The following is a 20,594-nucleotide window of genomic DNA, read 5'->3' as shown; positions in this document are numbered from 1 at the left end:
AATGTGGTGTATCACACTGATTGATTTATGGATATTGAAGAATCCTTGCATCCCTGGGATAAATCCCACTTGATCCTGGTGTATGATCCTTTTAATGTATTGTTGGATTTTGTTTTTTAGTATTTTGTTGAGTATTTTTGCGTCTATGTTCATCAGTGATATTGGCCTGTAATTTTCTTTTTTGGTGGTATCTTTGTCTGAGTTTGGTATCAGGGTGATGGTGGCCTCACAGAATGAGCTTTGGATTGTTCCTTCCTCTGCAATTTTTTTGGAAGAGTTTCAGAATAATAGGTGTTAATTCTTATCTAAATGTTTGATAGAATTTGCCTGTGAAGCTACCTGGTCCTGGACTTCTGTTTGTTGGAATTTTTTTAATCAGTGTTTCAATTTCGGTACTTGTGATTGGTCTGTTCATATTTTCTATTTCTTCCTGCTTCAGTCTTAGAAGGTTGTATCTTTCTAAGAATTTATCCATTTCTTCTAGGCTCTCCATTTTATTGCCATATAGTTGCTTGTAGTAGTCTCTTATGACCCTTTGTATTTCTGTGGTGTTCTGTTCTGTTGTAACTTCTTTTTCATTTCTAAGTTATTGATTTGAGTCCTCTCCTTTTTTTTCCTTGATGAGTCTGGCTAAAGGTTTATCAATTTTGTTTATCATCTTCTCAAAGAACCAGCTTTTAGTTTCACTGGTCTTTGCTATTGTTTTCTTCATCTGTATTTCATTTATTTCTGCTCTGATCTTTATGATTTCTTCCCTTCTACTAGCTTTGGGTTTTGCTTGTCCCTCTTTCTGTAGTTAATTTAGGTGTAAGGTTAGGTTGCTTACTTGAGATTTTTCTTGTTTCCTGAGATAAGATTGTATTGCTCTAAACGTCTCTCCTAGAACTGATTTTACTGCATCCCAAAGGTTTTGCACCATTGTGTTTTGTTGTCATTTGTCTCTAGGTATTTTTTTTTTAATTTCCTCTTTGATTTCTCCAGTGATCCATTGGTTGTTTAGTAACATATTGTTTAGCTTCCATGTGTTTGTGTTTTTTACAGGTTTTTTCCCTGTACTTGATTTCTAATCCAGTAGTGTTGTGGTTGGAAAATATGCTTGATATGATTTCAATTTTCTTAAATTTACCAAGGCTTAATTTGTGGCCCAAAATGTTATCTATCCTGGGGACTCGTCCATATGTACTTGAGAAGAAAGTGTATTTTACTGCTTTCAGATGGAATGTTCCATAAATATCAGTTAAGTCCATTTGTTTTAATGTGTGTCATTTAAGGCCTGTGCTTCCTTATTGATTTTCTGTCTGGATGATCTGTCCATTGATGAGAGTGGGGTATTAAATTCCCCCACTATTACTGTGTTACTGTTGATTTCTCCTTTTATGGCTGTTAGCACTGGCTTATATATTGAGGTGCTCTTATGTTGGGTGCATATATATTTACAATTTTTATATCTTCTTCTTGGATTGAGCCCTTGATCATTATGTAGCGTCCTTCTTTGTCTCTTGTAACAGTCTTTATTTTAAAGTCTATTTTGTCTGATACGAGTATTGCTACTTCAGCTTTGATTTCCATTTGCATGGAATACCTTTTTCCATCCACTCACTTTCAGTCTGTATGTGTCCTTACGTCTGAAGTGGGTCTTTTGTAGACAGCTTATGTGCAGGTTTTGGTTTTGTATCCATTCAGCCAGTCATATGTCTTTTGGTTGGAGCATTTAATCCATTTACATTTAAAGTAATTATCAATATAAATGTTCTTATTGACATTTTGGTAATTGTTTTGGATTTGTTTTTGAAGGTCTTTTTTCCTCCCTTCCTCTTCTGTTCTCTTGTCTTGTGATTTGATGACCATCTTTAGTGATGTGTTTGGATTGCTTTTTCTTTTTTGTATGTGTATCTATTGTAGATTTTTGGTTTGTGGTTCCCATGAGGTTTTGATACAGCAGTCTTTATATGTACAAGATTGTTTTTAGTTGCTGCTCTCTTAATTTCAAATGCATTTCCTATATCCTGCATTTGTACTCTTCTCTTCTCATGACTGCTGATTTTTATATCATATTTGTGTGTGGAAGATTTCCTACCTTTACTTTATGTTTGCGTTTACTCAGGAGCTTCCCCATTCATAATTTTCTTGTATCTTTTTGTGGCCTTTTCTTTTCTGCCTAGAGAAATTTGTTTAGGATTTGTTGTAAAGCTGATTTTTGTGGTGAATTCTCTTAGCTTTTGCTTGTCTGTAAAACTTTTGATTTCTCTGTCGAATGTGAATGAGATCCTTGCTGGGTAGAATAATCTTGGTTGTAGGTTCTTCCCTTTCATCACTTTAAATATATCCTGCCAATCCCTTCTGGCTTGCAGAGTTTCTGCTGAAAAATCAGCTGATAACTTTATGGGGGTTCCCTTGTATGTTATTTGTTGCTTTTAATATTTATTCTTTGTCTTTAATTTTTGTCAGTTTGATTAATATGTCCCAGAGTGTTCCTCCTTGGGTTTATCTTGTTCAGGACTCTCTGCACTTCCTGGACTTGAGTGTTTCCTTTCTCATGTTAGGGAAGTTTTCAGCTATAATCTCTTCAAATATTTTACCAGGCCCTTTCTCTCTCTCTCTCCTCCTTCTGGGACCCCCTATACTGTGAATGTTGGTGTGTTTAATGTTGTCCCAGAGGTCTCTGAGACAGTTCTCATTTCTTTTCATCTTTTTCTTTATTCTGTTCCATGGCAGTGATTCCCATCATTCTTTCTTCCAGGTCACTTATTTGTTCTTCTGCCTCAGTTATTCTGCCGTTGATTTCTTCTGGTGTGTTTTTCACTCCAGTTATTGTATTGTTCATCTCTGTTCTTTTGTTCTTTAAACCTTCTAGCGCTTTGTTAATCACTCTCATAACTTCTTTGTCTGTTCCTCCATTCTTTTTCTGATATCTTGGATCATCTTTACTGTCATTACTCTAAACTGTTTTTCAGGTAGGTTGCCTATCTATCTCCTGTTCATTTAGTTGTTCTTGTAGGTTTGTATCTTGTTCCTTCGTCTGAAACATTTCTCTGCCATCTCATTTTGTCTAACTTTGGGTGTTTGTGGTCTCCTTTCTGCTGGTTGGAGGATTAGAGCTCCTCTTCTGTTGTGTGCCCTCTGGTGGTTGAGATTGATCCTGAGGCTTGTGCAGGCTTCCTGGTGGGAGGAACTGGTGTCTCCCCACTGGTGGGTGGAGCTGGGGCTTGTTCCTCTGGTGGGCAGGGCTGTGTCAAGCAGTGTGTTTATAGGTGGCTCTAGGCACCCTGTCTGCTGATGGGTGGGTCTGTGTTCCTATCCTGCTGGTTGTTTGGCCTGAGGTGTTCCAGCACTGAAGACTGTAGGCTGTTGGGTAGGGCCAGGATGTGATGCCAAAATGGGGACCTCCGGGAGAGCTCACACCAATCAGTATTCTCTGGGGCTTCTGCCACCAATATTATTCTCCCCCCCACCCCCGCCCAATGAGCCACAGCCAACCCCTGCCTCCCCAGGAGACCCTCTAAGACTCGAAGGTAGGTCCAGTCCCAGCTCCTATGGGGTTACTGCTTTGTGCTGGGTCCCAGTATACATGAAACTTTGTGTGTACCCTCCAAGAGGGGAGTCTCTGTTTCCCCCAGTCCTGTGGAGCTCCTGCACTCAAGTCCCACTGGCCTTCAAAGCCAAATGCTTTGGGGAGTCTTCCTCTTGATGCCAGACCCCCAGGCTGGGACGTTTGATGTGAGGCTCAGGATTCTCCTGTGGGAGAACCTCTACAATATAGTTACCTTCCAGTTTGTAGGTCACCCACCTGGCAGGTATGGGATTTGATTATCTTGTGAAACTGCCCCTCCTGCTGCCTCATTGTGGCTTCTTTGTCTTTGAACGTAAAATATCTTCTTTTGGTAGGTTCCAGTCTTTCTTTATCGATGGTTGTCCAGCAGTTAGTTGTGATGTTGGTGTTTTCATGGGAGGAGGTGAGCTCAAGTCCTTCTACTCCACCCTCTTTTCCAGAGTCGAGGGACTGCTTTTAGTTTGGATGCTTGGTGCCTCTTTCCTCAGAATATGCTGTCCGTTATTCCCTTGATATTGGGTATGCTGTCCGTTATTCCCTTGATACCAGGTATGCAGGTACAGCGGCCCTTGTACGTTCCTGGGACACTGGCAGTAGGGCCTGGTGCCTGCTTGCAGATTTCCTAAGGGCGGGTGCTATCTGAGTTCTCCTGGGACATTGGGGACAGGGCCAGGCTCCTGTGTGGTGGCCTGTGCCTGCCTCTGGAGCCCACGATGGCGGCAGTGACTCGCACCTGCCCCCAGAGCTCCTGTAGGTGGTGTCCTGTTGCCTGGGAATGCTCACAGGGAAAGAAGCTCTTATGGTGGTCCCACCCCTCTCCTCATGCGCCCCCCGCTCCCTGCCAATAATGGTGCCTTGATTCTCTGGTGGGCCCAGTCTTCTTCTGAGTATACCCTTGGTTGCCACAGTCCAGCTCCTTCAGGCTGTTTCCAGACAGCCAGCCCTGGTTCTCTCCTTGGGTCTGACCTCTGAAGCCTGAGCTTCTGCACCCAGCCCCCACCTGCACTAACAGAGGGGTGTTTTAGGCTACAGATCACAAGGCAGTGGTGCCGACCTTCTGTGCAGCTTACGCTCCATTTTGCCTTCTGCAAACTAGTTGCTGTGCTCTCCTCCTAGGCTCTGAACCTCCCCCTCCATCCAGTCTGCTCTCCCCGCCGGGGAGGATACTTCCCAGCATGTGGAAACCTTCACAGCTCCCTCCCTGGGGCTCAGGCCCCATCCAGATTCCTTCTTTTTCTTGTTTCTTTTGTCCTACCTGGTTATGTGGAGGTTTTCTTGTCTTTTTGGAAGTCTGAGGTCTTCCGTCAACATTTGGTAGCTGTTCTGTGAGAATTGTTCTACTTGTAGATGTATTTTTTAATGTTTTGTGGGAGAAGGTGAGCTCCATGTCCTGCTCTTCCACCATCTCCATCCCCCCTCCAGGTGTGAGCATTTTTAAGGCCCTTGATACCTGTTACCAAAGGAACACAGTGTGTCTCTTTCACTCCCTTGGAGTCAGCCACTTTAACAGTGAACAGAAAATGGGGTTTGTGTTTTAAAAAGAAGTTTGTGTAGAATTATGAAATGTTATTCACCTGACACCATCAGCTGGAGAAAGAGCAGCTCCAATGAAAAGAATTTTCCTACCAACTATAACTTACATACTAAGACATTAAAAAATAAAACTAATTTAATTTTAGTGGGAAACTTCCTTAAATGGATTGTTATTTCTAGGGAGTATGTGGTAGGGACATGAAGTCATGCTTGAGGTTCAGGTGCAGATTCCAAATTATTACAGTCATTTGAATATATAGATATATATCTCAAATGGCCATTTTGACTCTTTCTATACTGGGTTCAGCTGCAGCAATTTCAGGTTCCAGGGCCCTGAGATGAGTGCTGTCTCTTTACTAAGGGACCCAGAGTTAGTTAGCTTTTTGCTAGTTCTGAATATGCTCCCTAGTCTTTTTTTTTCCTCCCTTTTCTTTTCTACTCACATTATAAATGCAATTTTGGATTTTTGTGTTAAAAGATTACCTTCTCCCACTTTAAATTGTTGCTTCTTCCTGTCGGCCTAGGCCTCAGAGTGCCGGTGACCAGCCTCCCTCCGTGAAAGGAGATGTGTGTTCATGGAGTATCTCTATGGGCTGAGCACTGGACCAGGTTGTGTGCACATGGTAGAGTCCAGACAGACACCATACCTACCCTTGTACAGCTCACAATATGTTTTGGGAGCCAGATTTTAAGCAGTGAGGTGTACAGCTATGTACTTAATTACCTTTGCAGAAGGGACAATGAAGGAAAGGTGTGGGATCTTTTGGAGAACAGTGTGAAGGTCAGAGAAAGCTTCCCTGAGGAGGAGACATTTACACTGAGACCTAAAGAAGGAGTAGGAACTTTGCTGGTGAAGGGGAGTAGTGGTTAGGGGCAGAGTGGAGACAGCTGTTGGAACTATGTGTGACCTGTGTATTAGAGAGGCTGATGACCTCTCTCATGGTGCTTGTGGCTTTGTCATAGTTAGTTGTTGTTCAGAAGTGTTTGGAACTTTCTTCAGATTCAAGGCTCCTGGAAATCTGACTTCTGGAGGAGAAAGGTGATTCGAATTATAGTCATACTCCTACGATTTAAATTTCCCAATCTAACGTCTACATAAACTCCAACTTCTTGGAACCTTGCTACTCTCTCATCCACAACCAACTCTCCTTGCGGTGAGCTGCTGTACAGAGGTAGATAGTAGATAATAAAATGGAACACCCCTACGTGAGTGGCCGCACGTCAGACACTGCCAGACACACATCCTCTGTTATCTTCTTAATGCTCATGTCAACCCCAGCAGGGTGCTGTTAGCCCCATTGCACAGGGGAGCCAGCTCGGGCTCAGACTACTTACAGGACTTTTTGAGTTCATTGGCTGCAAGTGCCAAGGCCCCGATTCGAACCCAGTTCTGTCTGACTCACAAGCCCAGCTCTTTCTTTCTCCCGCACGGGGCTGAGTCTCAGAAGAGGAAAGCAGGTGGGGACAGAACCTTGTCCTTAGGGCACCTGGGCGTGACCCTGCCTGTTCCAGTTGGAGACATTTCACTGTGGACCCAGACGGCCAGGGAACCCTGGGTGTGGGACCTCTCCCCTTGAGAAGGAGAAAGCAGCTTTTCTCAGCAGCAGCAGCGACAGGGTGGTGGAATAGCTGAGGCTCCCAGCCTTACCAATCAATCCTGACTACCCAGATAGGAGTTTCCCCTGAACACAAAAAAGTCCTGGTTTCTGTCTCCCACTTCCAGAGCAGGAAGCCTCTCAGGGAAGGAGAGGGGCCACAGGCAGGCTTCCTTCCTCTCCTCCCCCTGCCCTTCACCTGCTAGCCTGTTCAATTCCCACCTGTACCCTTGGCCCCAGTTCCATATTGTGGGAAGTTCCCTGCCCGTAAACTCCGAGCCTGGTGCTCAGAATCTCATTGACAGCACAGACTGACTTCATGCACCTTCCCAAATGACAGTAATGGAGCACTTACCATGTGCTGGGCCATGGGTTAGAACCTCTGTGCATATTATTCCCTTTAGACTCCAGAACCATCCAACAAAGTACACATTTGAGACTCAGGTGGAATCACTGGTACAGGTGGCAGATCTCTGTGTAGGATTTAGGATTTCCTGCCTCCAAGCAAATAACAGCAGTTACTGTTTTTCGAGAGCTTACTGTTTACCAAGCATAGTGTCACCTGTTCTTATGTGTGTCATTTCATTTCATCACTACAGTAGCCCTGTCGTAGGTGTGGTCTTTTTTACCTTCACCTTATAGATGATGCAGCCGAGGCTTAGAAGGGTTGAGGCCATACAGCCAGTAAGTGGTAGAGCTGAGACACAAAGCTCGGGACTCCGCGCCGCACAGCACCTGCCTCTAACCCCCGTTCTGAGCATCTAGTTGCAATGGGCTTGCACCGTGCCCTTCCTTCAGTGGATGGGCCTCTTGCTTCCTGGTCCTCCTGGCCTGGGTCCTAGGTATGAACTGCAGCCCCAGAGCTAAGCACTTTTCTCCTGGACTTCCTTCCTGCCTCCTCTCCCCCTAAACCTCTCCCCAGTCCCCAGAGCTGGGGCCTCCTCCCTGTCACTTGGGCCAGAATGATGTCTGTCTGCTCTCTCCAGCCTTCCTCCCCTTGTTTGTCTGTATAGACACCAGCTGTTCCCCACGTCTGCCTTGTGGGGTGACCTGGGCCCCGCTAGCCGACAAGAGCAAGACAGTGCAGGAAACTCCATCCGACAGGGGTGACCAGCTTCCTGCCCAGACACCTGTGTGCAGCTCAAGGCAGGCAGGAAGAGGAGGGACTCAGCTGCTCACATGCCAGCTTATTATTTTCCTGTTGGAGCCCCGAGTCTAGAATACAGAGCACATTTCCAGAACGGTTGCTTCAACAGTTTCCCCTCGTAACAATAACAAAAACATATTCATTTCTAATTGGAATCATTCTAAGTAAGCATGTGTTGGGGGGTGTAAGGGAGGAAGGAGAGACAACCTTAAAATATTGGACATACCAGGGCTTTCTAAGGCGTGGTGGCCTGGAACACTGGTTACGGTCATGTCTTGGGTGGCTGCTGAGACTGATTCTGGAAGATGTCTGGGGAGTCGGGATGCAGTCCCAGTTCGACAACTTAGCTCTGAGGTCTTGGGCAGGCCAGGTTCACCTTAGGTTTTTCTCTCTTGATGTCTGGATTAGATTCATGTCTAAGGACCCTCCACAGGGCTTCCTGGGTGAGGTGGTGAGTGAACAGGAGCCTGAGGGCTGATCGGGGCAGAATGAAGGAAATAAGCCCAGGAGCATGTTTCAGCACAGGACGGCACACCCAACTGGTGACATTAAATGTAGGGTTGCCACATGCCTTTGCTAATCTGAGCGAAAACCTGGTTTCTTGAGAAAGGCCATGAAACCCAAACGTAGCCCATTGGTCCAAGGAGGCTAGCGATCCTATAAGATATGGGAAGATAATCAAAAGCATCAGATGGAAAGCAGCCGTCTTAGCAGAGCTGATAAAGGGTTGAGTTGCAGAGTTGGGGATATACGTCAACAGCTCTAACATCTCAGCTTAGCAGCCAGAATGGTCATCAGAAAAGAAGTCAGGCAGCCTCACGCCTCTATGCACAGCCCTTCCGTGCCCCTCCGTTTTACCGGAGTGAAAACCAGTCCTCCTGATGGCCTGCCCACCCCCAGACCTCTCTGCCCTCACCCCCCACCACGGGTGCCTTGCTCCACCTCACCCCAGCCCTCTGGACTCCTTGCCGTCCCGCACACAGGCCAGGCATCCTCCTACCTTCCAGTCTTCACCATTAGCTGTTCTTTTGGCCGAGAACATTCTTCTCCATTCATCCTCATGACTCACTCCAAGTCTTTGCCCAAGTGTTGTGATCTCAATGTGCCCCACCCTGACCACCCACCTTACATCACCTCTGGCACTCCCACACCCATTTACCTTGGCTTCCATGCTTTCTTCCTTCCATAACACATCACTTTGGCACATACTGTAAAAGGTATTTATTATTTATTGTCTGGCAATCTCTATACCTCTTGCTGCTGGCATGAAAATTTCATGAGAGCAAGAAGGTGCATTTATTTTGATCACTGTTATATCCCAAGTTCTGGTGTACCCCACTGTTGAGAACCTGCTGTGTGACAGATACTGTGCTAGGCCATGAGCAAGATGGACCTGGGCCTATCCATGCTGTGTTATCTTGGGGACCAGTGGCCAGGCATTAAGAGCACAGTAAATGCTAATGGAGACACAGCAATTGAGGAGCGTCAACGTAGCTTCCTAGAGAAGGCAGCATCAGAGGTGAGACATGGAAGGTGTAGTAGGTCTTACTCAGGTAAAAGGAGGAGGAGGAGAGCCAGAGATAAAGATGAGAGAAAAGAGTATTTCTGGTAGAGGGCAGAGGCTGTGAAAAGCCCAGAACAAGGGAACACATTAAGGAAACCCTAATCCCTGAATGTGGCTAGAGCACAGTGCAAGAGGGGAACGGGTGAGAGGTGAGACTAGGGGCATGAGCAAGGCTTTTATATACCATGCTGGGGAATTTGAACTATATCCAGGGAGCAGTGGGGGTATTCAGTGATTTTAAGCACTGAACCAGCCTGGAGGATCCTAAAAGGCTTCCTGGAAGAGGGGACGGTTGTGCTCAACTTGTAAGATTACTAAGAGATAACAGGCAAATGACTAAGCAAAGTAGACTAATCTCCTTGTCCAAAATTCACTGCTTTCTGGAGTATTATGATTTCCCCCATTTGGGGTGTAGCTTTGACTTTTTCCTGTGGGTGAATTAAACACTCATTTCAACTTGATCCTATGAAAGGAATCAGACCTTTCTATCCCCCCAAATTATTATCCATTGTCAATGCCATCACCACTGTCACCATCACTAGCATTATTTACTGAGCACATACTATACACCATGCACTGTGCAAGTGCTTTTACTTGAATTTTATACTTTATCCAAAATACTTCTCTGTGGCAGGACTGTTATTTCCCCCATTTTATAGACAGACAAACTGAAGTCCCCCCCCTCCCCCCCCCCAGCCAAAAGAAGTAACTTGCCTACTAGCATATACTACTACATGACTAACAGTGCAAGGAATCAAACCCAAGTCTCCTTCTCATCTAGCCTGGTGTGTTCCTCCACTTTACCCATGCTTTTTCTCCATTCTCTCCTCCACTTATCCACGTTTAAACAAGCTTCTGTGTTCACTGACTGCTGCATGCCCCGTGCCAGGCACAGATCTACCCTACGCCAAAGGAGCTTGCAGGGGAGCCCTCATCCTCAGCATCAGGCCTTGGTCTACTTGATGTCATCAAGTCTTTCCACCAACACTATGAAGACCCCCAGACTCACTGTGGTAAAGTGACTCACGCAGAACCCCACGGTGGGTGGGTGGACAGCCAGGCTTTCTGACCGTCAGCGCAGGACGCCTCCTGCTGCCCCGCACGGCACTGTCTCTGCCTGTGACCTCCCTGTTGAGTCTGAGTCAGAATCCAGCCTCAGACAGACCTTCAGCCAGGGCCCTGTGGCGTTTGCCAGGCTGCATTCCTGAGCCGCTCACACACGCGGGTGGAGGTGTTATCCTGGGCAGCTCACCCACTGGGAGAAACCCCTGTGCTGAGCACCATCTCCAGCCTAGAGGAGAAAGAGAGAATCCTGGCCTTTAGTCACCGACCTGGGCTTGTTGACAGAATCCCAGAGTGGGTGGCCAAGCCATTTATGGGACAGCCTGGCCGCATGGTGCTGGGAATCCCAGATGCAAACTGGCCACCATGGCATCGGTGCTGTGGGTGGTAGGTTTTCTTGGGAGGCCGTCTGGGGGATAAGGTGGGAAGCTGCTTGGGGAATCTGGGAATCGGGCTGAGAGCCGGCTTTATCGGGATGGGACTCTTCTCTCCATATCAGTTTCTCCCTCTATGAAAAGGGGACCCTGTGACTCCTGTTCTACCTGCCTTGTGGGGGTGGTGCCGAGGGGCGGTTACAAATGGGTGCAGATCCCAAAGCCCCCTGCCAAGCCAGTGACTCACCGCTTTGCATCTTCGTTTCCTCTAAGACATAAAACGAGGATAGTAAGAATAGCTGCCTTATTAGTGTTGCTGGGAAGAGTAACTGGGTGCTGGGCACAAAATAAGGGATAAAAGGCCAGTGGCTGTTAAACAGACCACGGGGCAGTCAGCCTGGCCGGGGTGTGAAGAGGTGCCTTCCCCTTACGCTCACTTGCTGACAAGCTCTCAGTGTTTGCAGCGGGGGTTAGAATCCTGCAGCATCTACTGAGTGAGGCCCAGGGCAAGTTCCTTTCTTTTTAAACATTCTGAAGCCTCTATTTTCCCATCTTTAAGCTTTCCGAGGCTGTGTGGAACCCATGAGCTAGCACATGGGAATCACCCAACACGCGGACAGCCTCCGGAGGTGCCCGCCTGTATGTGTGTGTACCGTGGTGTTAACAGCCTCGAACTTGGACAGGCTTCCCCGTCTCTTCCAGGTCAGATCTGGGAGCACCTGGGGGAGTGGGCGGGGCTGGCGATCTCCACCCTCTCTTCCCCATTGTAGGCCCTCAATCGGTGAAGATGCCTGGGAGGAGAGGAGACCCGCCCCGAGGCAGGCCCTGGACAGGCAGTTCACGGAGGAGCGAGAGGAAGGGCAAGGTGCCGGTGCAGGTCCTCTGCACGGGGACCTCCACCAGTGCTGCCTCCCAGGCCCCTAGTGAGGGCTCAGTAGACGCAGCTGCGTTTACAAGCGTGTGGGGGGCCACAAGGAGAACCTGGATCTTTCTTTTCCCTGAGACCAAACCTTCTAGACTTCGTTGTGTTCTGACTGAAATTTCTTCCCTTAGGTTCCAGACCCATTTCTTTAGGGAAACGCTGAAACTCCCTGGGCTGGCGCAGGGAGGAAAGCAAATGGTCACACTATGCTCTCACAGCCAGACGGGCCTGAGAAGCTAACGGGTGTAGGGCCCTGCCAGCCGGTAGCTTTGGAGAAGCCAGTGGAACTGGGGATGGCAGAAAGGGGAACGTGTAAGACACAAAGCTGTGGAGAAAGTCTGCATTTCTCCATCTTTTCTGCCCAGGGCATTGCCTTCTGCCTTTCTCAGACTGTGAAGGATTTTCAGACAGAAGAGAAGGTAGAGATCATTAAAATCAACTCTTAATGTACAGATAGATAGGGAACCTGAAGCCCAGAGAAGGGAACCTGAAGCCCAGAGAGGGGAGGTAACTTGTACAAAGTCACACAGCACATGAGTGCAAGAACAGAGGCCCCATGACTTGTATCTTTCCTGTATATTTCTGCATTCATATGTCGCTCCATCTGTGGGTCCACCGAATGCCTGCCATATGGTAGATAAAGACTCAGTTCAACAACAGACAGACATGGTCCTTGCCCAGACTGCCCTGGCATACAAGTGCAGAAGTGATTCCATACAAGCGTGGTGTAAGGAGAGGAGGATGGGATATGGGATGAGCGTGACGGTGCCATCTTTGGTCAGACTGACGAGGGAGGAAGTGGTGCTTGAGATAAGACCTGGCACAGGAAGGGGAGCTGGCCAGGAAAGAGCAGGAGCCGGGAGGAACAGGAATGGCTGAAAAAAGCAGGAAAACACTGGGAGTATTTGAGGAGCCAGTAAATACAGCCACAGAGAGCGAGGGGGCGAAGGGAACCAGGTGAGGTCCGAGAAGTGTGTGGAGAGCATGCAAGGCCTTGAACTCTTGCTAAGGACTTTGTGTCTTATTCTGAGAGAGAGAATCTGTTGCACGTTTGCCTGTGCGAGGCACAGCAGGAAGCATAAGACAGACCAGATGTGAAGCCACATCCCTAACGAATCGAGGAGCCCAATGGGAAAGACTTAGTTGCAGAGAAAACTAACTGTGCAGAAGACATGAGCGGTAACTGGGTCATCTTAATGTTAGCATGGGCAGGAGGACGGGTTTTTGCCTCTTTCATCTTTGCTCACGACCATATGAAATACATTTTTTTTCAATCACCCTTTTTAGACGCAGAAACTCAGGGGGATGGCGGTGAAAGGGGTTTTGCCCAAAAGTTTTTCCCGAAGTTGTTCAGCGCGTATGAGGCAAATGAGGATGCTAATCCAGGCCTCTCGGCTCACGTGGTGGTGGTCTCCCCACTGGACGTCAGCTGTTAGATTTGGACGTGGCTCTGCCCTCAGTTTCCCCACGTGGACTGGAGGGTTTTCTCTAGGTCCCTTCCTATTGTAACATTCTCTGCTTCTCTTAGAGATGAAGAGATTGCAGAAGAATACTCTAGATCAGACGGTACCACCTCTGCATAGGCATGGAGGCTAGGAAGTGTCCTGAGTAGGGCACAGTGAGCGGTTGTAAGCAAGGCAGGCTCATGGAAGCAGCTCTGGGGATACTCACCACGGCATCACGCACCTGTGAGCTTAAATGGACAAGAGAAACAAGTGCACTAGCCTGAGCACGGTGAGAGAGTCGGAGAGAGATGGAGAAGCAAACAGGCCTGCATTCGTATTCTGTGGCTTAGGCCCTGGGGAAACAAGAATGAACAAGGCTGACACAGTCCCCGTCTCGCTAAGTGAGAGAGCGGAGCGCCAGGCCTGCAGCACACACTGCCTGCTAGGGGTTTTTCATTGGTTAGTTCACTACCCCTTGTCACCACCTGTGGAGGTGTGTGCTTTCATCACTCCCATTTCATGACGGAGTTGACTGAGGCTCAGAGAAATTGTCACATGCTCAAGGTCACTCGTCAGTTAGCGAGCTGGGGCTTATACTTCAATCTTCCTGTTCATTCCTACATTTTAAATTGTGGAAAAGTTGCAGGGTGGAGAGAGGTTGGGAGGGAAAGATGGATGGGAGGGAGGGAAAGAGGGAGGGTGGGCACAGGGGCAGAGAGAAAAAGAATGATAGAGATGAGCCCACAAGCTAGAGAGACAAAGATGCTCTCCAGGCCTGTGGGAGCACTCGAGACCCTTCCCCAGGCAGGAGGCAAAAGAGGTCATTAAATCCATCTGTGCAGATGGGGGACCCTCTGGGGAAAGTTATATGCAAATGTCATGATGCAATGAGGTGAAATCCACTCGCGTCAGCCCAGGCTGGGGCTCAAGCAGGGACAGCACTGTGCTCTTTGGAAAGACAGATCCTCCGCTGGGTGGGGAGGACATTGACTCTACTGGGCTCTTTCTCACGGTTTCTAGAAAGGCCAGCCAGCCCGAGGTCACACCGCGTGTGAAGGGATGGACTGGGAACTGAAACTTGGGCCTCTCACTTTTTCTTTTTAAATTTTTTTTCCAACCTTCGTAATATATACACATATCGAATTGTCATGTTGTATGCCTCTCGCTTTTTCTCATGCTGAAATCTGCTCCCGAGATCCTTCAACCAAATTTTCTGCAAAAGTCTCCCTGTGAAATGTTCCCCACCAGGATTTCAGCCCCCTAGAAGGTCGTCTGAGCTTACTGACAAATGCTCTTGTTGTTTTCATCATTGCCTCTCAAAATCAAAATTACCAATATACGCAGAGAGTTATGTTTTCTTAAAAGACCTTGTCACATCCTTTATATCACTTGATCACCACAACAGCCCTATAAGTTAGATACTCCATTGTACAAGTCTATGAACCAACTCTGGTGTAGTACATTACAATTTTTCACCCATGATTTCCTTCGGCCCTCAGAGTCCACAGTGCAAGGTCTGTCTTATTCTACTGATTCCACAGCTAGGAACCTGGGGCTCAGGGGGAGGTTGCTTGGCCTACTTTAATTACTAGATTTGTCACTTATTACTTTGGGCAAATGCCTGCCCCTTCTGTGCCTCAGTTTCTCCTTCTATAAAAGGGTGATTGTTTTAGTGTCTATCTTATAGAGTTGTCAAAGGATTCAGTGTTTTCCTGTTGGGAAAGCATTTAGCACTTTGCCTGACCTGTAATAAATGCCCCGGAAAATGGGAAGTGCTATGAGAATGACCACGGTGACCTTGATAAAAGTTATCACAGGGCTAGTAAGAAGCAGAGCCATGTCTTGATCTTGAATCTGCTGCTCCCCAAATCCAGTGATCTGCCCTCTGCCCTGCACTGCCTCTCTGGAATTTGCTGCTTCGGCCTCAACCACCTGGCTCACTTCTTCTACCTTTCTCTCTGCAGGTCACCCCCTTCCCTATGTCTTGTGACCTACAGGGTGACTGTGCTTGTCGCGACCCCCAGGCCCAAGAACACAGCCGGAAAGACCTCCGAGGATACAGCCATGGCTAAGGAAGGACAAGGAGTTGTCGAAGAATTCCCAGTGCCAGGACCCGCATCCCTTTGGTATTGATTTCACAGTCAGCTGCTCAACGGAATGGCCTCTCCACACCAGGGATCCTTAGCACCCAACCGGTCTGCCTTTAATTTCACCCAGGAAGGACTCGTAGTGGGGGCACGTGAACCAAGTCTCGCCATGTTGAATGATGGAATGGAATCCCATCCCAAAGTCTTAGATGGATTGCATATACGGCGTGCAGTCCCTGAGCCTCCTAAAATTCTAACCGTTTGTCACACGACCACAGCAAGAAACATGTATCTAGGAGTTATGTATCTAGGAGTGTGCCCATCTGTGGTTGGTAGGCATGCCTGCGTACGCACCCATGCAAACATCCGCGTGAGGGCAGTTTTGGAGACTGAGCAGAGAGAGACTGGGGCAGACTCAGTCTTTCCTCTCCCAAGCTCCTAGCCAACACTGTTCTTGGGAGAAAGAGAGTTACAGAAACTGCCAAGACCAAGTGTTGAAATGCTAAGATAGCTCACACCCTGTGGCTTAAAATACGTTAAGGCGTGCACAAGTGTGCAGTCCTTTGGGATTGGAAGTGAAATGGTCTCTGATCACCTACCTTCTAGGGAAGTAGGACCCAGGAAGAGGTAAAGAATCCAAGGTATGCAAAGCCCCCAAATTCTTCCGCTGCCATGGGGGATTTTACCCCAACTCCAGGGTTCGAGGCCAAGCTGGAAATGGTTTAGGATTGCAATGTCAAGGTATTATAACAGCCCCCTGCTTGAGGCCATAATATCCCTCCCATTCCCCAAATCTTGCCTTGGGACCACATTTGCTGCTACTTTTCCAGCTGCTCTATCCTATACATTGAGTACCCCAAGATGGTAGGACTAGGTTAGGAAAAACCCCACACAACCAAACAGTCTGCCTTAAAAGTGACCCACATTTTTCCACAGCTCCTCACCTCTTAGCCCTTTTGCAAGAGAAGACCCCTCATAGGCCCACATGGTGAGAAGTGAAGTCCCCCATGGGGGGGGCTTCTCATTCTGGAAGGGAACAGAGGGACTTAAGATGCTGGAACCCTCACTGAGAGTCCAGAATGTCTAAGCCAGTGTTAGGTTTTATAACCAAGTGGAACAGTGTTAAATTTCTATGATGTTGGAGCCCTCCAGAGACTGCTGGCATTTTAGGGACTCTTGAGTTATCATCCTTACCCAAGGCTTCCTGCCCCTCCAGGCTAGAGCAGGCTTTGGGTCTGAGGACCTCACTGTTGCCCCGAGTAGCTAGAGTTCTGGAACAGACAGCCGTCTCGGATGCGATCTGTCCGGACTGTGTTCCAGAGGGGCTGTCAGAGGGAAGCCAAAGAGTTCACAGCCTCGGTCCCCAGCACCCCAGCACGGCCATCGTGCTTTCCACAGTCTTCCAGCTCCCGGTACCCCAGCCACACCTGTGGTTGGGCAGCCCTTCCCTCTCTCCTGTGCTCAGCCTCCAAAAGTTAAGAGGAAATTAGCCAAACACGCATAGAAGCCTCCACCTCTTTGGGGTCCTCTTTGCCTCTGTTCAGCCAGTTACCTGTCCACTCCTTTTGAATTAATATGGGGAGAGATGAATCCAGAATGAGGTGGAGAGAATGCTTAAGTTTGACGTGATTTTTGAAACTGAGAAAGTGAGGTGATGGGAGTGTCTAAACTAGATATATCACGTACAGATTGCTACAGATCATCTCAAGTCTAGTGAAGACAAGCAACAAAAACAAAGTTTAGCATAGAAATAGAAAATACTAGGCACATGGGCTGACCCTCCTCATTCCTGCATCTGATGCAGGCATTGTGAATCAGCTATAGCCCTTTTTCCAGGGACCAAAAATAACTTCAGAAACCTTACTGTATCACTCCCAACAGCAATTACCTACTGATCAAGAACACTTGAGAAGATATCTATTGGCCATCTGTGGTCTGTTATATTAAGACATATATCAAGGTGCTTTTTGCACAGGTGCCCACAAATAAGGATGCAGTGCTTAGGTAGTTTTGTGTGGCTTGTACCATATTACAAACTCTGAGATTGAGTTCTAGGCTCTCCACTGTTAAGGCCTGGCTCAGATCCTTTATGTTTCCTCTTACAAACTTATATCTCATTTATATTCAGGGCATTTTTTTTCCCTCTAATTACCGATCCTTGGCAAAATAATAATAATAATTATATAAGCATTGATCCCATTTTGTACCCCTCTCCAGTATCTTAGAACTCTTGGGAACTCTTAAAGCCCCTCTTTTGCCCTAGCTGAGTTATCAACCTGGGTGGTGCTAGCTAGGAAGAACAAACTAAGAAAGATAACAGTCAGCCCTCCCAGTTGCTTTTTTTACATCAATAAGTAGTGCAAAGCATTGGAGACCCAAAGACAACATGTCTAACGGTGGGGTGGCAGGAATCACAGAAGAACCTCACCAGCTTCCCTGAGATCGACTCTCATGCTCTTTCCTCCTTCACTTGCACATACACTTCAGCTGAGAAAAGTTTCCTGAAGGCTGACTTCTACCTTCAGATTCTCAGGTTGATTGAGCCCTTATGAGCAAAGAGCCTTCCAGTCTCCTCCTTGCCATCATTCAAACCTGTTACTCACAAATTCATATTTGCCAAGGATATTACGTGGGAGAGGCTGCTTGATTGACAGCCAGCCTTGGGCCCACATGCAAGGTGTCATTAATAGGCCCTTCTCAAACCTTAGTGGAGGACAGTCAGCTCTGTTCATGCAATGCACTGATTCTCGGTTTCGTTTTCTTTCTGGGGATAAACTCAGTATCTCATCCCCTGATCATCATCTCCAGTTTAGGACAGTGGAGTACTCACAAGGAGGAAGCTCTGAAACACTGTTGTCTGTCAGCAGCTCAGAGGTCCTAAAGCACTTGGAGGTTCTGAAGATGTATTAGCTTCTTCAGAACTTGGAAGTTCTGAAGAAGTATTAGCCTGTTAACAGCAAGAAAGAAAAGATAAGGTGGACAGTTCTCCAAGCCTTCTCTTAGGAAGACTTTCCAAGCCGCAACCCTACTGGCTGCCAGAGGACTTGCATTACCCCCCCGATTCTGTGCCAACCACCTTTTAAGGGAAGACTGTCCTTGGGAAGTCCATTCTGGTGGCTGAATTGGGGTGTTATGAAAGGGAGAGATCAATGACTATAAATAGTAAGGCTCTGAAGATGGAGGGTATCAGCTGCTACTCCTGGCTTCAGCATGTTGAGTCACTGCCTAGACAGTTCTCTTGGTCTTCTTCCCACCTTGGCCAATGCTTCAATGCTATTTGTTGAAAATAATTCTTTGAGACAGATTTCGGCTACCTCCCTTCCAGGTTTGATTTAACTTGGTTCTAACTGTCAATTTGTTATAGGTCTTACCTGTGTTAAGGAAGGAAAGAAAGAGAGGACGAAAGATAGAGAAAGGAAGGAAGGAAACCATAAATTCAAGTGAACAGTTTTGAGGTTTTGTGTTTTTTTTTTTTTTTCTGGAACTACTTCAAGTGGGAAAATAAAAGGAAGAAATTGATGGTGACAGAGCTGTACAGATAGAGATTAATAGAAGATAAGGAGATTAAAAGTAAATAAAATGCATGATTAAAAATAAGAATTTTTTTAAAAACCTATTTTTGTGCTTTCTGAAGAACATTGTTTATTCTACAGACTCAGTAGGTAGGCACAAGCATAAAGGTTTCCCTAGCAGGAGTAGAGTGGGATTTTATATTGCTGTCTGTTTTTTTCTGTACATTGTGGTAGGTCCAGGAAATAAGGCATCTTTCCCCTTAATATGTAGTTGTTGTTTGGGGGGGGGGTGCATTTTGTCTATTTGTTTGGTGTCAATCAGTGATAGCAGGGAATGGGGAGGGCTTGAAACTGGTTTTTCCAAATATTAAGGGGACATATTGTGTCACACTTTTCACATTATAAAATGTTTGTATTTACCATTAGAGCACTGGGCTTTATAAAGTCTGCACTTAGAATCACACTGCACAGTCCACTTTCCTAAAAAGCTGCTACATGACCAGACAGGTAATTCCCATGGTTTTTGAGAAACAGAAAAAACAAAGCAAACAACAAACATAAAACTGAAAAGCAAAGGAATAAAAGCCTATTCTTGTAATTTGCTCAAGTTTCGCCAAATTCCTACCCATTGTTTTAAAAGAAATGTGTAATAGCCAAGAGAGGAATTATGTCCCTAGAGTAAGAACACAGAATTCTTGACTCCAGGCAGCAGTTTGCTCAGTGATCTTGAACAAGTCATCATATTGCTTCTCCATTTGCCTCAGTTTCTCCAGCTGCAAAATGGGGATAATACTACTTACCTACCTCACAGTGGGAGGGCGGGGATTGTGAGGCCCTGAGGTTTTAAAGGGGCTGTGGCAATCTGTGAGAGCCAAGGCTTGACATAAAGTCTATGGGTTACTTTTCAAGAATGCACAGGCCCATTGGCCACTTAAGAAAGACAGGGAGTGCTCATTTGATATATCAAGGAATAAAGGTGGAGCTCCTAGATTAGAATCCACTTTAAGAGAGAGAGGCTTGCATTTGAGAATATTTCAGTTGTAGATAAATTGGACTTTCTCCCCCTTATTCTGGCCTTTACCGGTTCTATAACTTGATTAAAAAAAAAAAAAGAAGAAAGAAAGAAAACAGTGACTTTCTACAGTGTAAAAGTCAGCTTACTGCTTGTTCAAGACTTCTGGGCCATTTCCAACTTTATAGAGGAAGGGAGTCCCTAAAATCTCTTTTTCTTCTCAGACTTAAAATTCCACATCGAGTGTTCCATTAAAAAAAGATACAGCATTCTAAGTGCAAAGTCGGGGCTTCTTAAACTCTACACCAGCAGTCATTGAGGAGAAGTTTGAACAATTATTGACTTGCTTTCTTGGGTCTCTATAATCAATAACCTGTCCGCAGATATCTATCTATATAAAGATATTATATATAAATATAAATTTACATATATATGCACATGTATATATAGTTGTACATATATGTGTGTATATATATACTTAAATGTAATATTTACAAAATAAAACTGTGATCTCGTCTAGAGAAAATGTATTCATATTACAAACTGCTCTTCCATATTTATGTATCATATTATACCTTTTTATTGTTATAATTATTATGGATATTTCTAATTATTATGATGTTGAAATCTGTTTCACATCTTCTGGAAACTACCAAAAAATGACTTTCCATTGATGTGCTTAAAATCTGTTCTCAAGAGAATTCTACTGGCCTACTATAAAAAAGAAAAAAAAAGAAAAAAAGAAAAAAAGAAAATCTAAGCACCAAAAACAAAACACAATTCCAATCCTT

General features: G+C 46.2%; 1 protein-coding gene across 1 annotated transcript in view; it reads left to right on the top strand.

The window, feature by feature from the left end:
• PAPPA (pappalysin 1) overlaps positions 1 to 20,224 on the top strand; it is a 255,383-nt gene extending 235,159 nt beyond the window's left edge. The window contains exon 22 of the mRNA XM_082621426.1: positions 15,157 to 20,224. Coding sequence (XP_082477552.1) covers positions 15,157 to 15,264 — 108 coding nt within the window. The 3' untranslated portion in view covers positions 15,265 to 20,224. The remainder of the gene's footprint in view (positions 1 to 15,156) is intronic.
• Positions 20,225 to 20,594: the final 370 nt, after the last annotated feature.

The sequence above is a fragment of the Mesoplodon mirus genome (assembly GCF_964341445.2).
Source record: "Mesoplodon mirus genome assembly, chromosome: 1".
Taxonomy (NCBI): Eukaryota; Metazoa; Chordata; class Mammalia; order Artiodactyla; family Ziphiidae; genus Mesoplodon; species Mesoplodon mirus.
Note: the sequence above shows the minus strand (reverse complement) of the source record. Positions and strands in the feature narration are given on the sequence as shown.